This window comes from Ochotona curzoniae, unplaced genomic scaffold (genome assembly GCF_017591425.1).
Source record: "Ochotona curzoniae isolate NIBS_2020 unplaced genomic scaffold, NIBS_Ocur_1.0 contig_3520, whole genome shotgun sequence".
In the NCBI taxonomy this organism is placed as follows: Eukaryota; Metazoa; Chordata; class Mammalia; order Lagomorpha; family Ochotonidae; genus Ochotona; species Ochotona curzoniae.
Genome location: NW_024465894.1, coordinates 20,982,524 through 21,004,017, shown reverse-complemented (window position 1 = coordinate 21,004,017; position 21,494 = coordinate 20,982,524). Strand labels below are relative to the sequence as shown.

General features: G+C 46.8%; 1 protein-coding gene across 1 annotated transcript in view; it reads left to right on the top strand.

The window, feature by feature from the left end:
• Positions 1-21,494, top strand: part of SLC24A3 (solute carrier family 24 member 3) — a 434,660-nt gene that overhangs the window by 275,972 nt on the left and 137,194 nt on the right. Inside the window, exon 3 of the mRNA XM_040981791.1 lies at positions 6,193-6,269. Within this exon, the coding sequence (XP_040837725.1) occupies positions 6,193-6,269 (77 nt within the window). The remainder of the gene's footprint in view (positions 1-6,192; positions 6,270-21,494) is intronic.

The following is a 21,494-nucleotide window of genomic DNA, read 5'->3' as shown; positions in this document are numbered from 1 at the left end:
TTTGTTGTTGGCTTTTAGGGAGTGAATTACTTGAGGGAAGATCTTTCTCTATCTCCTCATCTCTCTGTAAAATCTACCTGCATGTGTTTGACATTGGTTCCACGTTTATGGATGCTGGTGGCAGAGATGCTCAGGAATCTTACAGTGTTGCTAAAATCTGTAGCATACTTGGGATGATGTTTGATGGGAACTTACCAGCACAGTTCCAGGGAAGGCTTTGTGAGAGGCCAAAGAAGTGCTACCTCAAGACAGAGTTCTTACAATATCCCAAACCATGGAAGGTGACAACAGCAGAAAGTGGGGAAAGTGAGAGAAACAGGGCACAAAGGCAGATGTCTAAGGTAGAAGCTTGAAGTTGCCCAGCACAAAGGGGGAGGAGTGGCATAGCATGGGACCTCCATGGGGATCACGCAGGCCAGTCAGGCTGCTTACAGCGTTTCCTCCTGGGATGGTCACCAGGAAGTGCTGATGGCAACAGCAGAAAGCTGGGCTCCCTTTGCACTGATGTATGTTTATACTTGGCCTTTTCTAGGATGTGTTGACCTTCACCCTGGACTGCTCCATTCGACCAGTCTAGGTTGAGTGTGTCTAAACATGACATGAATGTTCCAGCTGCATTTTTTTTTTGAAATAAAACATAAAATGCTCAGCAGCCATACAAACTTCCAATTAGGCTCATCCACCTCATGATAATGATTGGGCCTCGTGAGTGCATCCAGAAGAGAGAAGCAGGGATGCTGATTGCCGTTACCTGGGCAAGGGGGATCCCCTCTGGTACAAGGCTCCATGGTTTCCATGGGAACGAGACTGCTAGCTGTTGCTGGCCACAGGGCTGGTGGGATGCACTTACAGGGAAAGTGAGAGGATGGAAAATTGGAGCAAAAGGAGATGTGGACATATTTGAAGCATTTCGGGGAACCCTCAGCTGGAGGAGGCAACTCCATTCCCCCTGCAGATGTATCTGCTGCCAGCATTTATCTGGTGGGTGCAGTGATCCCAACACCTAAACGCAGGAAGTACTCAGCTACAATTTTCATGTCCTAAACTTCATCCTGAGGAAGCAGGTCTCAGGGCAAGGCAGATAGGAGTTGTCAGTGAGTGGACCTCAACACCAAGACAAGAGAGGAACTTGCTCTCTGCCCCACACCATGTCATCATGGTAATTAAGGATAGTGATGCTACCTGCAGGAAACAGGTGCCAGCTTTTCCCACACCCTAAGACTGACCTGTGCTGGCCCAAATACAGAGGTAGGAGATAGGACTGTGGATGGCTTGTGGGGAACCTGGGCCTGCACCTGGGACCCCACTGTGAGACCTTACATGAAATCAAAACCAAACCTACTATGCAGGGACATTGTCATGTCCCAAAGATGGCATGCATCCTAGCTCCAGCCTCGAGGGGTGCCCTGAGATATTTTGCATTTGGTGAAAGGTTGTACGCCCAAGCTAGATGGCAGTAGCCCCACTCTGCCGCTCTGTAAGAGGCATTAGAGACCCTATGTCATCTAATCCCTTGTTATATAAATGAAGAAAGTGAAATCAAAAAGCACTGGGCAGAGCCTTCCAGTCCAGTGTACTCTTTTATCTCCATGCACTCTTCTTCTCCATGCACCTGTCAACCAGGTGGAGGTTTGCCTGATCTCTGAGAAGCAGACTGAGGTGCTGCTGACAGCTCTTCCTTGAACCATTGGGCTAGCCAGGCAAGGCTGACCGACTCTGCCCAAGTACCATGCCCAGGGTCTGCCCTCTTCAGAGTTTTTCACCCCACTGACACTAATTAGGCATCCACTGTGTGCACTATGTTGTGCTGAGTGCTTGGCACAGAACGAACAGTGAGGCAGAACCTCAGAGGCCAGGTTCAGAGGCTTCATAGGCAGGTTGAGGCCCATGAGTTGCACTAATACATCACCAAAGGTCACACTGTTCTGAGAGTACCAGGATCAGACCCTTCTTTTGGGGTGCCATTGTAGTGTAGTAGCTAAAGCTGCTCCCTATGACTCCAGCATTCCATATGGGCACTGTTCATGTCTCAGATGCCCCACTTCCAATCCAATGGAGGATAGCTCAAATGTTTGGGCACTTACCACTGAGATGAGAGACCTGGATGAACCTTCCAACTCCTGGCTTCAACCTGCCCAAATATTGGCTGTTGCAGTCATCAGGTGTGAGGCTGGCTGGGAGGGAGGTGAACCAGGGATGGGATCTCTCCTCTCTCTCTTTAACTTTCAGAAATAAAGATCTTCCTGCTTTCCAAATAGAAGAAGGGCACCATCCACCTGGGCTTTTCAGGACCAGACTACGCCTAATGAGGTTGTGATGTGTTTAGTGAGGCACCGTTGCATGTGAGGTACACTCTCAGAGGCTGCCCCCAAATAGGTCGCTGTCCCATGGGTCTCCAGGGACTGGGCTCTCCTGGGTTCCCATTCTGTGCCACCAGAGTCAGCCAGCAATGCCCTCTGTAAATGAATAGAGATTTTCTAATGTGAGTGAGTGGGATCCTCAAGAACAAATTTCAACCCAGATAATATCACAGCAGCCTTACCCTGTGTAAAGTGTGCACAATGATGTGTCCTGACCTTAAGCTGCATGGCACCTCCCTTCTGCTACTTCTGCCCCATGCTGTGCCTGAAGTGGGCAGAAGGCAACCAACCATGTATAAATTAGAGGTCTCCCTCCACATACAAGAGGACTTGCAGCACCTTTTCTCCAGGTCTTATGCAAAGGAAGCTTGGGAAATGCAATGGACTGGGTGTGTCACTTCAAAACCCACCTCCCCTGGAATGGTATTTGGAGGTGGGGTAATTGAGAGGGAATTGGGGCCAGATAAGACCTTGAGAATGAGTGACCATGATGGGATTGGTACCATTCTAAAATTGAGAAAAGACCAGAATGTCCCCCAACCATGACACCAATGGAGACAACCAAAATGCAGCTGACTGCAAAAGCCAACAAGAGGGTCTTCACCAGAACGTAACCAGGCTAGCACCCTGGTCTTGGTCTCCCAGATTCCAGAGCCATGGGAACCAGATCTGCTATTTAAGCCATTCAGTGTATGATCTTCTGTGGCAGGCATTGGGCCTGGCTCACCCGGATGAATCATGTCTTAAAAGCACCACTGTGATTTTGACCAGAGCCTTCTCTAGCCCCTGAAACACACCCACACGACTTGGAGCAACATGAAATGAAAACTTTACATCTGGCTCATCTCTGGAGTTGTGATGACTGTAGGAAACATCCAATCAGAAGGGACCAGTGTGCTCCTTGCATGCATCTTTTGAAGCATTGTTACAATTTCCTTATCAATTTCCCCGTACATGTTTTCTGCAAGGGGCTATAATGAAAAGGTAGTGAGGGTCAAGTTGATGTCGGCAGCAGCTTCTGTGGGGAATATCTCAGCTAACCATTCCTGCTGTGTTGCTGCCAGCTGCCAAGTAGGAATTCTTATTATTCTCGAGGCAAAATGATTGGAAAGCATTGGCCTGATTTTCTGTCTTCTCCCAACTCTCCACTTTCTAGCTCCCTTCACACTTCCGTGTCTCCTACCTTCATCACAACCATGGATCAGCCATATTGGCTCAGCAAGGAAGACTCACCTCCAGGGCCAGCTGCTCCCAGGCTGCAGAGCTGGCACAGTGGCTGGCACTGTAGAGGATTTTCATAGCTTTCTCGTGGCCTCTGGCAAACGGAGACACCCTTGACCATCTCAGGGTAGATGTCTAGCTTGTTTCCTATGGGACATGGCTACTGTGATTGATAAGTTAACCTGGCTTCCTGACTGTGTGTATATCTAGCTCTGGATGTGAGAGGACAGCAGGAGTGGGGAACATTTAAACGTTGGAACTGACCGGGGCTGAGAAATTTCTGTTGTCACTAACCTGAGCAACAGAAAGGAAAAGAAGTCTGTTTGCTTTCCTCTAGGGCATGGTGGCAGAACTGAAACAGATTAGACACTCTGTTTGAGGAAGACATGGAAAGGGAGAGGTCCCAAGCAAAGGGGAGATGGGAAGAGGGAGATGCCAAGAGGTGGAGTGACAGCTGTTATAGGTGTCACTGGTGTTGGACTGATTAGGGATGGTCTCAGATATAGGAATAATAGATAAGCTCAGGGCTGCCCAGCATGGGTTCAACATCTGTAAAATGAGAGCAAGATGTTTCTATGATTATTAAGTGCAATAGTGGGACCTGGGAGCAGGTGTTGAGTAAATTTGTGACAAGTCATCATAATTGCTAAAGAGGTTCATTACCAGCCCAGCTGCCCCAATGGCTTAGCTCCATTGGGTTCATTGCAGGGCTGCCCAGCCCAGGCCAACACCCACAAGCACTGGGGCTTGATTGAAAACAGAGCATCTGAGAGGCTGTCGTGTCTTCAAAAGCAAGCATTGGGGTGGAAGTTTAGGGCCAGACCAAAACCCTAGTCTGCCCTTGGCAGCTGTGGACCAGCCTACCTCCCTGGGTAGGCCTTTTCTCTTCTACTCCTGCCCCCTCCATAGTCCCTTGGGCTTCAAATAGGTACAGAAAGCAATGTTTCCCATAGCTTCTGGCCCAAAAGGATGCCTCTAGGCAGAGCAGGAAAATGGGAGGACCACAGAGAATTCAGTGAGCCAAAGTGAGCTCAAAAAGAGGGTTGAAGGAGAAGGCTAGAGCATGCGATGTTGCACGTGTAGGGGCAATGAGGAGGAAATAGTTAAGAGGCTCCAGGGGAGGCAAGCTGTCTCCCAGGTCAGGCTTCAAGTGGACAGCACTGAGATTCACTCCAGTTCTTCTCAGTTGGCTTTCTATCCATGAATTCAGCCAACAGCAGGTTTCAGATACATAAGAAAGAGAAAATCACATTTACACTGAACCTGTGTGGACTTCCTTTCTTGTCATGCTCCCTATAGCAGTCAGTCAAATAATTTTTGGTGCAGCATTTACATTGTATTAGACCTAGTAAAGAATGTAAGGATGCTTTAACGTACTCAGAAGCAGATGTAGAGGTTATGTGCAAAGACTTTGCCATTCTGCGTTAAAGACTTGAGCATCCCTGGAGGAGTCCTGGAGCAAATCCATTGCAGATACTGAAGGATAACTGTGTGATGTGTTATGAGAATGCCACTTGGGATCCAGGCTTCTGCTAGTGCTGGGTATGGTTTGTCACTTGTGTGCTCACTTGAAGTCTGGTTAACTTCATGCTCTTCAAGTTGTAGCTTTTATCCCCTCTAAGTGAACGGACCCAGTTTTTCAAAACATTTGACTGAAACACAGCATAATAAGATACGTGCAGATGTGTTTTTTGGAGATCCTCTAACTACATTCATAAGCCAACATCCAAATTAAAAACAATGTGTTGGGGCCTGGTATGGTAGCCTAGCCACTGAAGTCCTCACCTTACACGTGCTGGGATCCCATATGGACGCCGATTTGTGTCCCAGTGACCCTGCTTCCCATCCAGCTTCCTACTTGTGACCTGGGAATGTAGTCAGGGACAGCCCAAAGCCTTGGGACTCAGCACCCATGTGAGAGATCCAGAGAGAGCTCCTGGCAACTGGCTTTGGATCGGCTCAGCTCCAGCCATTAAGGCCATTTGGGGAGTGAATCAGTGGAGGGAAAATCTTCCTCTCCCATCTCTCCTCCTCCCTGTATGCCTGACTTTCCAATTAAAAAATAATAAATCTTGAAAAAACCACACATTGAGCCCAACACAATACCCTTGTGGCTAAAATCCTCACCTTCCAGCTGCTCTGTTTCCCATCCAGCTCCCTGCTTGTGATCTGGGAAGGCAGTGGAGGATGGCCCAAGGTCTTGGGACCCTGCACCCACACGGGAGACTGAGAAGAAGTTCCTGACACCTAGCTTCAGATCAGCTCAGTTCTGGCCATTGCTTTCACTTGGAGAATATGCTAGCAGACAGAGGGTCTTTCTCTCTGTCTCTTCTCTCTGCAAATCTGACTTTCCAAGAAAAACTGAGTATATCTTTTAAAAAAACATTACTGGGAATCCCAACAGTCCTTAATATCCTCCCCCATTCCCTTCTCTCTCTCTCTCTCTCTCTCTCTGTGTGTGTGTGTGTGTTGTAAAGATTATCTTATCATTTATGTGGTATGACTCAGTGAAACAATAACAGACCCCACATTAAAACCAGAACTCTGCAGTGAGACCTTCAGTGCTAGAGATGTCACCACACTGAACAGGTTTTCTTTCTCTCTTCTTTAGCCCTGCACGAATTCCCCAGTGACATTTTCACCAATGAGGACAGAAGACAAGGCGCTGTAGTCCTTCATGTGCTCTGTGTAAGTACACTCCTTGTGCCTCTGCCTGGAGGGTCAGTGGGCAGAAGAGGGTTGGGCGAAGGTGCCGATGGAGGAGTCTCCCCTCCTTCCCATTCACAGGTCTGCAGAGGCTCTCTGAGCCCTGCAGGTGGTGACCTCCAAGTGGATCATCTTTTAAAGGACACAGGTTCCCAAGCTGGGAGACATCTGTGTGCGTTGTTTCTGTTGTGCACATGTGGGCTCTAACATCAGAGTTGTTGGAGATCCTTTTCCTACCCAGCCTCTCTAAATTACCACAGGACTTCTCCTTCCTTGATTTGTTCTGCTACGTGTCACCTGACATTTCATTTGTTGTTTGCTTATTTTCTGTTGTCATCATGCGTAAGCCCTGTGAGGGCAAGGATGTTGTTTGGGGCATGGCTTTGTTCCATGACCCACTGTTGGCACATGGGAGATGCAGATATATGTAAATGGCGGACTACAGTAATGGAACCAGTGTCTGGCACTTAGTATGTGATCAAGAAAAGCTTGTTTCCTTCCCTGCTTGTCTCTACTGTCTCATAGTGTTCTAGCATCTTTCTCTACAGGCCAGCGGATCTAGGTCTTTGAGTTTGCTTGTGCCTGCTTACAGAATTTTGGGAAGTCATGTGGTGACGTCTGTATAAGAGAGCAGGAGAGGGGAGTGGGACCAGTAGCTCCCAGGCAACATCTGTGTTAGGTACACCACCACCTTCCAGACAATATGGAACTTGCTCCCCTAGAAGGATCTTCATTCCATTCTGGTTATGTATTGCTACAAAGCAAACTTCCAGAATGTACTGTTACAACCAGCTGATCACAATCTGATTTTTGTTCATGGGCTCTTTGTTTTAAACTCATGGGAATGTGTGCCTTGGAATCTGGTGTCTTGGATGGGACAACTCTGATGATTGGTAGTCACACAGATATCAAGGAAGGGGGAACAGGAGCCACCAGCACAGGGCAGTTTCCTTCTTTTTGTAAAGATTTATTTATTTGTACTGGAAGGGCAGATTTACAGAGAGAAAGAGAGATAGAAAGATCCTTCTGTCTATTGGTTCACTCCACAAATGGCTTCATTCACAGGAACTGAGCCAGTTGGAGCCAGGAGCTTCTTCAAGGTCTCCCACGCACGTGCAGGGTCCCAAGGCTTTGGGCCATCCTCTGCTCCACTTCTGGATGGGAAGCAGCTGACCCAACACATCAGCCTCAGGGAGGTCTTCTTCTAAGAGGGATTCTGCTCTCCTATGTGTTTTGCCTGAAGTGTGGTAGCTAAAGGATTGGCTCTTCAGCTGTGACTCTCAGCAAGATACTGCTGTGTAACCTGTCCAGCTTGGCAGCCTTGGGGAGTAGGTTATCCATGTGGCCGCCTGGGACTCAATAAGCAAGAGTTATAACTGTCAAAGAAGGAAGAAACCACATGGCCCCTGGTGACTTGTCTGGAAGTCACACAGTGCCATTTCCTGCATGTATCAGTGCAATCATAAGCCCATTACAGTCCAAGGCAGCTTAATGTTTTAGTGCATGCCTGGAGAAGGTCAGAAGGCATGGCCTGGGCTCCGGAGTCTGCCCAGACATGACTGGCGGCCCACATCTATCAGCTGGTTGGCCTGATATTGTGGGTGGCTGCAAGCAAACGTCAACCTCTCTGGACCCGTTAGTGTCCCCTCTGCTTGATTCCCTTTCTGACGATAACAGCTGGCTCCTCAGCACTTCTCCCCGCCACCACTCCCCAAAGCAGACATGAAAAATGCCTTTGAAGCCAAGACACTGTCTGCAGACACGGGAAACCCAAGCAGAGGCTGCACCCCTCCTGGTGCTCTCTGATCTTGGGGATTGTCACCTACACTGAGCAGTTAGCACAGATGCCACCAGAGAGGCTCCACTGTCACAAGGTTGAGGAGCCCCAGGCGCTGGGCGGGATCCAGAACTCCACAGGAGCCAGGAATAGCCCAGTGCTTCCACAACTAAGATGAGAGGTTTCTACTCTCGGCCCAAACAGCAAGCTTTCCTCCTCCTGGAGCAGTGCTGCTGGCTGCCTGCAGCTGTTTTGGCCTCTGCTGTCTGCAGTAGGTCACTTCCAGGTTAGCATAAGGACCAAATGGACAAACCAAGTGATATCAGTAGAGACTTAAAGAGGGTGGATATAACTGTATAGCTCAGCACTTCGTAGTCAGGGTTGTCCAGTGTCACTATTGACCCCAGCCCTCATCCCTGTACTTTAGAATCCACAGGCAAGAAGTTTGGGTTCCAATGTCCATGACCATGCCTCCAATATCACAGCCTAGGCACATGGTTGAACCCTACATTGTGAACCCAAATACCCCTGTTCCTGTTTGTCAGTCCCATGAAGGATTCTTCTCTCCCCATTGTCCAGGGTTGGATCAAGTAGCCAGAACAGAGGGCATCTTGTCTACATGGAACATCCAAATGTCGGGGTGGGTGGCATCTTCCGTTATGCTACGCATTAGAACCAAGGGTTCCCAATAGGATGTAGGCCTCACGAGAAAAGCTCCTTTATACCATCTCTAGTACATTGAACATCCAAAGCTACACAGCCACTAGTCAGTGCTCACCAGCTCATGTCACTCACTGTATTTAGCATGCTCAGGAATTGCTGTGTGGCCATCATTTGATATAAGGAGAATGGATGCATGTAGCAGCAGACATTGGCATTTTAATGGCCCACGGGAAATAGATGGATACATGGGTCAAAGCAGAAGGAAGGTAAACATTGACTTCGTGCATGTGGACATTTGGAAAACACTGGCCTGGGCCCTTCTGGGGGTCCGAGATGCAGTTCATTCTGAGAGAACTCATCCTGTCCTGTAAGGAGACCCTCTCAGGTCCAGCATGTGCCTCACCCTGAGTTCTGAGCACAGTCTACACTGCCTGCCATGGGGGCCCAGAGGATGCACAGGCAGGTGTCAAGGTGAGGTGCTGTTCAGGAAGGGCAGGTGAGCTATTTCCAGTCATTCTGCCACAGAGAAGGGTGGCAAATCCCAGGCAGGAATGGGAAGCCCAGTGGTCACAGATGAAGATGTGAGTGTGCAGGGCCTCTGGAGGGACAGAGGACGAAGGGTGTGGAGGGTGGGTGGTGAGAGAACATGAGGATGGAGAGGCAGTCGGGCTCAAGTGGTCATCACAAGGGGGCTTGGCTGCAATTTGACAAATGAGGAAGAAGAACCCTGCCTAGAGTTTGGGCTGATGAAGATGGAAGCTAGGCCAGAGGTGGCACCAGAGCGAGCTACCTACAAGTTAACAAAGACCTGGGCAGAACATAGACAGGGCTTTAGGGCCAATTGGGGAGGAGCTCTCAGAGTCCCAGGCTCTCCATGGAGCACCCTGGGCCCTGGGTAGGCAGGAGAGTCCATACAGAAGTGAATGTGGGACTGAGCCTCACCCAGCCACCTCCAGGTCCCTGAAGAGGTGGGACCACCTCATCTAGGCAGGACAGGACAATCTTTTGTCTGAAGAGTTTGGACATCTTGTTAAACCCTTTTCCTGGGCTACCTCAGAAGGTCACAGGGCTGGTCTTCCATGGGATTAATTGAACAAGGTCATAAACGTGAAGCACAGTATCAGATCCCTGCCAGTGCTACTATGAAATCTGGTCAACCCCAGAACTTAGCTCTAAACCTGGACTTGCCCCATTTCACTGGAGCCCCCATGAGTTTGCTTGTCTCGAAGAACAGGCAGCCTCTGGCCTCAGTCAGGGGCAGGGCTGGGGAACAAAGCTGATCCTGTGGATTAGGCAGTGTCAGATCTCAGATACCAAAGCTGACTGCTCTCTTTGTCTTGCGTGTAAACTTTACTCTCTTTTGTGTGTTCTTTGTGGGACTCCAACAACCATTGCTGGCTCAACTTTCTAAACATGATAGCTGTAATTTTTCCCTCTTGAATCTTTGGGCTTCTGTGGATTGCAGAAACTGTAAATCCCAAGCTTGTGTGTTTTTAACTAAGCTTTCTCTTCCTTGTGACTGTTCTTCATGTATGAGTTGCTCACTGGCAGGGAAATTCATATCTTGACCATTTTGTCCACAAGAAACATCCCCAAGAAAACACCTGTCTTAGAGCCTGCATTACAGTGATGAAATCTACATCCTGTCCATTCATTACTTTGCCGCAAAGGTCGGGATGGGAAGTTTGTGCAAAGTTGTTTATTATTGTGTATGACATGCAAAGCTGAATCTTTGAAATTATCAGCCAAAATGTAAATTTTTCTCTTGTCATAAAAGAAGCTTTAAGTAGTAATCAGTACTTGGAATTCTTTCTAAGAGTAGGTGTGAGCAGCTGTCTATGCTTAATAGATCTAACTTTACAGCAGGAATAAACACCCAGTGCTGTGGCCCCCAGATTATTCCAAACCTTCTGGCCTTCCTTTGCCACTTGCATGTAATTCCTCTCTTCCTATAGATGGATAACGTGTATGTGTCAGGTGTAAAGCACAGTAGAGTCACACCAGAAAGTGATTCTCTAGATCTTACTGATGCTAATTCTCTTTGGAAAAAGAACTATTGACTGGCCCAGCCACCCACACCTGTTAATGGCTTTGCCCAGGGAAGAAAAAGCCAAAAGGAACATGCTTCTGATGAGCATCTTGTTCAAAAACACACTCATGCTGTGAGAGGCCCCAAGATTAACTCAAGAATTTATGTTAAAAGAACCTTTTGCTCCACCAAGCTGTGGTGGTGGTTGACATCGGGGCCCCCTGAATCTTCCCAGAACAGCAGAAGGCATGGGTGTGTTTAGGGGCAGTAGGGAGCTGTGGGAGGTTCCATGGCAGCTGACTTAAGCCCACTGTGTCCAGTGGCAGACTCTCTTGTTCCCCGTCTCCTGCTGGTGTCCTCATTCAGGGTACACACATTAAGAAGCAAGCCTTATCTACATATGGTGAGTCATTTGGGAAACCCAGAAATGTTTCTTTTTTCTTTAAAAAAAAAGATCATTTATTTGAAAGGCAGAGTTACAGAGGGAAAGGGAGAGGCACACACAGAGAGCTGATTCACTCTTCCAAACAGTTGCAACAGTGAGGGCTGGACTAGGTAGACATCAGGAGCCAGATGCACTTGAGCCATTGTCTGCTGCTTTCCCAGGGGCACTAACAGGAAGTAGGATTGGAAGTGGGTCAGCTGGGCTTAGAACTGCCATTCCTATGGGATACTGGTGTCACAGGTGACAGGTAAGCACACCTATGTTGAGCCACCAGGTCTGTGCTCCTAAGGGTGGACGTCCTCCAGGAATGATCACCAAACACTAGTGACATCATTCTTTCTCCATGACCCCATGTGATGATGTCCAGGTCTTGATCCAAGCCTGGAGTTCTCCTAAGGCTCCTCACCTCCTATACTTCTGTCTTCCTCCCCAGCCCAGAAAGTTTTTATTTGATCTGACCTTTGGGAAACTCACCCTCTATGCTGATCCAAGTTTTCACTCTAAATCCCAGAGCAGCTATTAAAAACTTAAAAATGTGTTGATGTCTGTCTTGTTCCACCATGAACTCTTTGCTCCCTAAGACTTCGTGCATCTGGCTGCATGAGAGGAAGGCCGCTGGGATAGCAGTGATGGAAGGCAATTGGGATAAGAGGGGAGGAGGAAGACCGCTCAAGGAACGTCTTCCCTCTGGCACTGGGTTTCTGCAGGACTGCTGCTTCCTGAATTTCATGATATTCTCAGCCTAACGGAGCACCAAGATGACCTAGAACTCGCTCCTTCCTTCCTTCCTCCCTTCCTCCCTTCCTTCCTTCCTTCCCTGCTTCCTGCATTCGTCATGTGGTCTCTTACCTCGCTGAAGAGGTGTGTGTGTGTGTGTGTGTGTGTGTGTGTGTGTGTGTGTGTGTGTTGTTCCCTTGACCTTGCTTGACTCTGGTGCTGCAGCCCATTTACCTGCCAGCTTGCTCACTCCCTACCTGTATTCCTGACCTACACACATCTCTTGTTGCTCCAGCTCATGTTGTTCCTGCCTGATCATGGGTCAGCAGCCCCTAAGAGGTTGACTTCACCATCATCAGCATCATCAAACATATATGGTTGTATAGCTTCCCCTGTGGAGACCTGAAGGACGCACACCTCAATGCCTAAGCTTACTGTTCCCCGCTCACTTCGGGGGGCGGAGATCAGGATCCTCTCTGAAGGAGGTCTCCTCAAATGGATATCATTTCCAGCTATTTCTGAAATTCAGTTTTCATAAGTGGAGGAATAGTTACCTGAATATACTCCCACATCCCCAGAGCCAAAAAACAAACTAATGGGTATAGCAGCCAGGTCTTAGGGAACAGAAGGGCCAGAGTCATGGCAAAACATAGAGAAGCCCCTTCCCTGCTCCCACACCCTCCAGTACTATCTGTACCAAGGCTCACACTCCACCTCGACCCCTGAGGTTGTTTGTGTCCTGCCTCCCTTGGCTTCTGCTGTCACTTCAAATCAAGAAGCAGAGATGGCCAGGAGGAAGGTCCCTGGGAGAGGGGCCGTTCCTTGACTGGGTGCTCGGAAAGAGTGCCGGCTTGAACATGGCTGTAGAGACAGCCAGGATGCCTGTAAAGGCTCTGCCAGGCCTCCAGCTTGTGAAAACATGGGCAGGATGTGTTACCCCAGAATAAAAACCAGAAAACTTGTATGTCACCAACAAATCCAAGGCTCTACAAGATGTCCCTTAACTTCTCCTGACTTCTGAGCTCACGTCTATCAAAAGGGACCATATCGTATGTGCTCAGTAATGTTAGAGGCTCTGGGTCTTTCCTTTTCCTGTTCCCATGCCACACTTGAGGCAGCTCATCTGTGGCTGCCTAACTTGTTGCTGGCAGCAGATCCACGGCGATGCAGCCACCACCTTTGTGAACACCACATTGAATGTCCCTGGAGGCCTCTGGGTGGCTGTCACTTCCTGTAACCCAGAGCTCTAGGGGAAGAGGGTTGCACAGGGACCAGAATGTTGGTGTTTTGTTTTTACATTAACTAATAAGAACTGTGCCTATTTATGGAGTATCCTGTGATGTTTTCACTAACATGTTCACTGTGGGGTGAGCAGATAATGAACACATTCATCCCTACGTGTTGACCATTTCTTGTGGTTAGAGCACATAAAAATTGACTCTTTTAGAAATATTGAGTTACAGGGGCCCGGTGCAGTAGCCTGCAGGGAAAGACGTCACCTTGCAAGCACTGGGATCCCAGATGGGCACCAGTTCTAGTACTGGCAGGTTCCGCTTCCCATCCAGCCCCCTGCTTGTGACCTGGGAATACAGATGGCCCAAAGCCTTGGGGTCCTGTACCCACTTGGGAGACTTGGTTCCTGGCTTCCAGTCGGCTCAGCTCTGGCCCTTGAGGCCACCTGAGGAGTGGATCAATGGATGGACGGGACATTTTCTCTGTCTCTCCTTCTCTCTGTATATCTGACTTTCCAATAAAAATAAATAAATCTTTTCTAAAAAGAAAAAATAGATATTGAATTACCTCTAATCACCCCAAAAGAGGAAAGGAGGAAGTAAGGTTGCTGCCAACAGGATCTGGTAAATAGAAAACCCCATAGGCTCCACCAGAGAGGAAAAAAAAATTTAACACCAATAAAAGAATTCAGTCAAGTTCCAAGTTTCACAAAATCAACATACAAAAATCTGTTGCATTTCTCTATAGTAACAAGCAACTATCTGGGAAAGAAATGAAGAAAAACAATTCTAAGTGCAATTAGATTAAAAACAACAAAATGAAGAAAAAGAATTTTGGAGAGAAACAACCAAATAGGGAGGAGAACATTTGGCCAATGGGTTTTGAAAGTTAAAGGCACCTATGTGAGTTGGTCAGAAAGGTCCTGACAACAGCTTCACTAGCTGGGAAGGCATGTTTGGTTAAGGGATTTCACTCTGGAAGAGAAAAAATGATTAGAACAGCTTGTGGAATTCACTGTTTACTCATGGAAAAGTGCTGAGCGTGTCCTTAATTTGTCAGTGTCAACATAGAGCTAAAACTGGCATCCAGAGAGGATTTGCACAGAGTGTAAATGGTAAGGTTTCACTGGATCTCCATGCCCTGCCTCTCCTCCTTGCCTGGGAGGCTTCACTCAGATCACAGTAAGGCCTGTGGTTCCCACAGGGGCTGGTGACGTGGGCTGGGGGGAGGATTATCAGTCCTTGGGTCTGGAGCCTGTACTTGGAGTGAGACCCAGGTGAACTTGAGTCCCAGCAATTCTTCACTTTTGAGCTGATAACCATGGATACAGATGCAGCACTGCACTGGGGTGCTGGTTCGAGGGATGTGTGAGCACAGGTGTGCCAAGCTCTGGGCAGTGTCTGGTTCTGGACACTTGTCCCTTGTGTGTACTTTCAGTCTGACTTCCAGCTTCCGGCCCCTGAAGCTCTGGGCTGCTTCTGCTTCCCAATCCTGACCTTACGTAAATGTAGGTCAGGCCTGAAACCCCAATCCCTCCCAGACATCTGCTGACAAACACTGGCTTGAGTACCCCTGCTTTCATGTCGGCCCTCGTCTTGAACCCAGGACAAGATAGAGAGCACTGCAGAGAATGAGCTTTTGCCAAAGCATGTGCATTGCTTAGATGCCAAACTGTGAAGTTTACACTCCCACACTGCAGCCTGCTGTGTACTCCTCTTCATCTTCTGATTGGTTTCTTGATCCACATATCCCCTACACTATTTCTTTTGTTTCTATTTAGTCATACCCAGTATATGAATTTTATTGCACTGTCAACCATCATCCCATTGTTACATGTTGATCATTTACACTTTACAGAAGCACCACTGTTTTTCCAAAGATATTTGTTTAAGTATTCAAAAGCGTGAGTGAGACAGAGACATACAGAGAGAGAGAGCTTCAATCCAGTGGTTCACTCCCAAAATGGCCACAACTGCTGGGGCAGGAGGAGGAACTGAGAACATCATTCAGGTCTCCCATGTAGGCACAGGGACCCAAGCATTTAGGCCAGTCTCCTCTGCTTTCTCAGGTGCATAAGCAGGGAGCTGAATTGGAAGTAGAGCAGTTGGGACTTGCACCCATATGGGATGCAGACATTACAGGTGGCAACCTAACCCAGGATGCCACAATGCTGACCCCAGCATTTTAAAAGTCTTTGATATGCATAGCAAAATAAATTTAGCTTTTAACCCCATTTTTTCCAAGAACATTTTAAAGTACCTCCTGTTTTCTTCCTCTGAAAATACTGAAGGGTTCCCTGCTGCTTGCCCTGGAACAGATTCCAAAGGTAATCATGGAATCTGTCTTGTCAAATGCCTGATTACCACTCTGATTGATGTTGTTTCCTATGCAGAGGTGGGAATCAGAGGATGTACTTTTTTTCCCATCATGAACTTACCAAAGCTGTATTTTCCTCCCAGCTGTGGGCTGCAGTGATTCGGCAGGTAGCCCAGTGCTGCTCTGTGTCTGAATCTGTGATGTGAACAGCCATTTAGTCACAGGCCCAAAGGCATCTGATTTGCTTACTTTGATTTTGTAGAGTCAGCTTAGGATAAGACCCATTCCTCCCCTCTGTAGAGGACAGCTCTTGGAGGATCAGTTTAATTCCCACACCTAGATATGAATGCACATGTCTCTCTCTCTCTCTCTCTTCCACACACACACACACACACACACACCCCTACATTTATGGCACTGGAGTCCTGATGTAAAATGCCACAGGCAAGTATTTTTAGTATTAGGCACAACTAGTTAAATGATTATGAAGACATAAATGTATGTACACATGTGTGAGATAGGAATGTACTGAAGAAAATCCATAAAAAATAACGATTGGTTGGTGCATATCATGGAAAAATATACATTGTAAAAAATTACACATGGATTTACAATTTTTTAAAAGATTTATTTTTTGTATATGTGCTGCCGAAGCGAGTACAAAAGATTTATTTAAAAAAAAAAAAAAAACAGAGTTACAGAGAGGAGGAGAGACAGAGGTCTTTTCATCTGCTGGTTCACTCCCCAAATGCATGCAACAGCCAGAGCTGAGCCAGTCTAAAGCCAGGAACCTGGAGCTTCTTCTGAGTCTCCCAAATGAGCACAGGGCCCAAGCACATTAGTCATCCTTCACTGCTTTCTCAACTCACAAGCAGGGAGTTGGATTGGAACTCAAGCATCCAGGACACAAACTGGCACCCGTATGGGTTATAGGGGCCACAGGCGGAGGCTTAGCCTGCTACCCCATGGTGTCAGCCCCTCAAAATTGATTTTGCATCATAATAGACTAATTCTTTCAGCTTTGTCTTCCCACCAATGTTTTTGAAGTTGTCTTGGATATGTGCATGTGCATTTTGTTGCCATCAGCAACATGACAACACTTGTTGAAACCTACGTGGAGTCAGAATGTCATTTGAAATGAAGCTATGTGGTTTTAAAAGATGAAAATCTTTCATAACCCTACAAATTGGTAGTTCTCTGCTGTGGCAGCTGTCACCACCATGCATGCATGGAGCTGCTCAGCTGGAACCCCAAGAGTCAGCGCTGACCTCTCACTCCTTTCCCACTCAGCAGCAAGTCTTGTATGTCTGTACCTACTCCCATGCTCTACATGCATGGTGCTGGTTTGGGACACTGACATCTCTCATCTGGACCACTGCAAGCTTGCCAGTGGGCCTCTCAATTGTGTCCACACCACCATATAGGAATCGCAGTGATGTCTTAGATATACATGATGTTACTTTGAAAAGTCCCTGAAAAATGAAATTAGAAGATAGGTCTGTTTTGTTACAAAATTTTGAAATCTTTGCACACAAAGAGGTCTTCAAAAAGACCATATCATGAACAACCCGTGCACTGGTTTCAAAACGTTTTGCAGTGAGATAAGTTTTATTTTTTAAGTTCAATTTTCCATGATTTTTTTAAAATATCTTTTGTACATGAGCATCAGAACTGCATGAGCTGGCCAGCCTAACACTCCAAGTCCCTCTCCTCACTCTACCACAGTGATTGAACTGCTGCCAGCCATTCCTCCTGTTCCTCAAAGTCCTAAATTCATGCCACCTTAGGTACTTGCATCCATCTCCTGTCTCAGATTCCACTTCGGTGCCACATACTGCATCTTGTACACATGGTGATACAGATCTCTGCTCCCGCCGAGCGCTCATCAGCAGTCTGCAGCCCACTTTTCATTCTGCTGGCTAAGAAATCAGATTTTCTGATACCAAAAATGGCAAAGAGTGACTCCTCTGGTCTCCCTTGCTATAGTAAATGGACAAGTCAGCCCAGAGAGAAATCAGTTCCAATTAGAAAGAACTCGGAATGACTAACACGATGATTTACTGTGTCGTTCCTTACAAAGCTAAAAGAGACAGAGTTGGAAAAGAAGGGAAATTCTCCTTTGTGAATGCCTTCGTATAGCTTCGCCTCTGTGATGGTGTTGGCATGAAGACGCAGCAACAAGGAGAGGGGGCTTCCTGTGCTGTAACGCACCGCAGAGATACATATTGTTTTTGCTCTCATCTTTCTGGGAACGAGATTCAACAAGACTGTGCTAGCTGGCTGTCAGCAGAGTAACTGTGCTGTTCTGGATGTCTTCATCGTTTGAGTTCCAAGTGTCCCTCTCTGTCTTTGTGGGCACCAGCTCATTTGTCAAAGGGAAGTCGATATGGCTGGCTTAGGATGCCCTTCTCTTTGCCTCTTGGGTTTCCAGGACAACTCAATGGGGTTATTCTATCCCCAGGTTGCTACCAACCAGCTCTGTGACTTTAAGGAGGTCACATGCCCTTGGAGATCCTGTCTCCTTTAGCTCTCATGGGAGGGAAGGGCTTGTGATCCATTCCAACTTACGATATTACAGCCAAAGAGCCAAGTCAGTAGAAGCCCCTACCCTGGCCAGCTGTGGTGCTGCTAATGTCCCCAGAAGCAAACACACTGGGACACCTGGCTGATAGCACTAGAGGAAAATTTCCCAGGCAGAAGCCCATGGGGAGCGGTCAGGGCTTGAGCCGTGGTATAGAATCAAGTTATCTCCAAGAGCAGCTCTCTGCCTTCTTGTCACAAGTGGATGCTCACATCTTCAAGGCTCTGTAGTTAGGTCAATACATGTGACCAGAGCAACGCTGACAGAACAGAGGGCCACAGCTGCCCTTATAAGGAATAGGACTCCTGTCACAAGTAAGAACCACTGCACAGAGAATTATGCCATGAAAGGAAAAGGACAAAAATGTTAGACAGAACCAGGTGCAGTGACTCCAGGTCTGCTCCATCCACATGCATCAGGATGCTAAGTATAAGGGTTATCCCATGTTTGGTCATTCCTATTGTGAGCTCAGCCACCAAGTACACAGCTCACCAGTCCCCTGCCCAATCACTTTTTCCAAAAAATAAACACAGCAGGGGTTCCCAAGTACATCAGAGAGTGCCCAGAAATTCCAGAAGTTAACCAAGTACTGAGAAACTGTCTCCTGCTAAGATTCTTAAAGTTTGAGTAAGGGTGGCAGAGAAAAAACTGGCGCATGGAAGCACCTAACATACTGGTTCAGCTGTGCAATTGGTCGGCTCCAGGGCCCTTAGGAGGACAGGAAAAGCAAGACTGCCTGTAACCTGCTGGGTGATGAGCATGCCAGTGTCATCTGCACACTCTGAGCCAGATTGAACTCTCTCTGAATACCTATAATTTTCCTTATTTTATAAATGAGCAAACTGAGGCCTAGAAACAAATTGTGGCTGAACCAAAGTGTGCATATGTATGTCAGATTTAATCAGGTGATTATAGAAAATTTTGTCAGTCAGTGGAGCAGAATGCAGACAGGAAAGGGCCCTGAGTACCAACCTGGAAACAGGCAAAATGGAAGGCATACGCATCTCTGCAAGGCACTGGCATGGATGTAAGTTACCTGACTTGTGGCTACTTTCACATCATGGGTAAAAAAGGTGAGATTAAGTGGCTTACTTCTTATGATAGAGCAATACCATATGTTTTCTCTGATATAAGGCAGCTTTTATGCTAATTGTAAGATCAGTAACCGTTTCCGTGCTGTTTTTGCTGCATGGATTTTGATAGTTTTGTTTTTGTTTTCATTTTTCCCTTTAGTTTCTTTTCTCTTACCAGATTCTTCACTGACTCGTAGATCTCACAGTAGCATTATTTTACCCAAGAAGCTTTTGTGTGTTCTTTTTCATTCTTCATTAAAATATTAGTTATTCAGTAGCATGTTATTAAACTCCATGGTGCAGCAAAAATTTTTTGTTTTAACTTCATTCCTGTTATTGACTTTGTTTCATGGCTTCTCATTTAAGAAAATGTATAATGAATGCATAATAGAGACTATCATATCCAAATGTTAAGATACAATGCAGTATGCATCTCTGCTTCCAAATCAAAGATAGATTTCCAATTAAACTGTTGAATATATCCTGACAATAAGATGCTGGACTGTCTGGTATTATCTGTAGCAGCAATGTCAGGACACACTTAAATAACAGACTGATGAACTTATGACTCTTATGAAGGACTATATTATTATAATATAGGGAAAGTCAGTCAGGAGGTGGGAGTTTGGAGAGGGGGTAGGGAAATCCCAAACCGTATGGAATTACACCATAAAATTCAAAATTAAAAAGAAAGAAATGGAGCAGAGCATTAAATGCAGAAAGGAAGGAAAGAAGGAAAGAAGGAAAGAAGGAAAGAAGGAAGGAAGGAAGGAAGGAAGGAAGGAAGGAAGGAAGGAAGAAAGGAAGGAAGGAAGGAAGAGTAGGAACAAGCCCAGGGTGTGATGTTTGCTTGGCTCAGCTGACTCTGCTAAGCTCATGCGTCTGAGATTCTGGAAACCTCGGAACAGCACTCAGTATAATTACAGAATCCCCACATATATTGATGGAAAACAGCTACATAAATAGCACAGCTTGGTATTTACTGGGTGCCAGTTTTCTGTAAATAGAGAATTCTGGCAGTTACCAGCAAGTAGCTTGTCTACTCCCTGGAGCTGACACTCGTCTTCACAACAGCCCTTTTCAGGGAAGTGTTATGTCCTTGCTAAGCTGTGGCCAGTGCAGTGTTGTCCTCTGACCCATCTCTGAGACACAAGCAGCAATCAGAAACCAGGAGCAGGAACCCCCAGCCTCTTGTGGGCATCGGGAGACTCCTTGTTGACATCTAAAGAGTATTTCTGACCACCCCACCATCTTTGCATGGAGACTGCTGACTCCTTTCCAAGTAACGGTGTTCCTCAGCAGATGCAGGACTACAGATTGGAAAGCAAGCTCATTTGTAAATCTAGATGAGCATCAGCATTTCCCAAATAGTTTTATTTTTTTTAGGAACCCAGGGCAAGAAAGTTAGTCATGAATATTGCATGTGGAAAGTGAGGATTTTTTTTTTAATTAGGTGTTTAACAAATGCTAAGTTGTATTTGTTTCATTGCTGAAGCCAAGGTTTCACACAAACTTGAAATATGTTCATTTACACTGTGGTTCACTGCATGGAAAAAATAATGGCAAGATTTTCAAAACTGATTATAAAACTCTTCCACAGAGTATATTGCAGATGCAAAGCATCCTACTTTACACTTTTTTGTTTTTGTTTGTTTGGTAAGGTCAGAGAGAGAGATTCACAAAGTTCTCACCCACTATCTCATTCTCTAAATGCCCACAGCAGCTGGGGTTGGGCTAAGGCCAAAAGCAGAAGGCAGCACCAATCCAGGTCTCCCACATGGGTGGCAGAATCCCAGTTACTATGAGCTTTCACCACTACCTCCCAGCATCTGAATTAGCAGGGACCTGAAGGAAAGATCCAGAAGCAGAAATCAAACCCAGGTACTCTAATAGGAGAGGCAGGCATCTTAACTGCTTGGCTGAACACCTGCCCCAAAGCAGCCTGCCTTGAGTAGTGATGACTAACCACTTGCACGGCTCATTCATAGATCTCTGCTCAGCTTTCAAAGAAGGGAGCATTTAGATGTTGTGTCAGTTATCTATGTAACAAAAGGCTCAAAATTTTCTCAGCTTAAACTGATAGCAATTTGCTGAGCTTTCATATCCATGAGGTATTCAAGTTTACTGGCCAGCAAATGAGGCTGGTCTCAGCTGGATAGTTCTTCTCATGCTGGCTTCCTCCTGCAGTTGACTGCCTGTTAACTGGGGCAGTGAGAGCAACTGGATCCCAGGCTCTGTCAGTCAGTCCCATCAAGCCAGCCCAAACTCATCCATGTGACAGATGGACAGGGTTCCAAGAGCCTAAATCAGAATGTGCAGGACTTACTAAAACCTAAGATCACAGCCACACAGCATCCCCTCACATTCTGATGA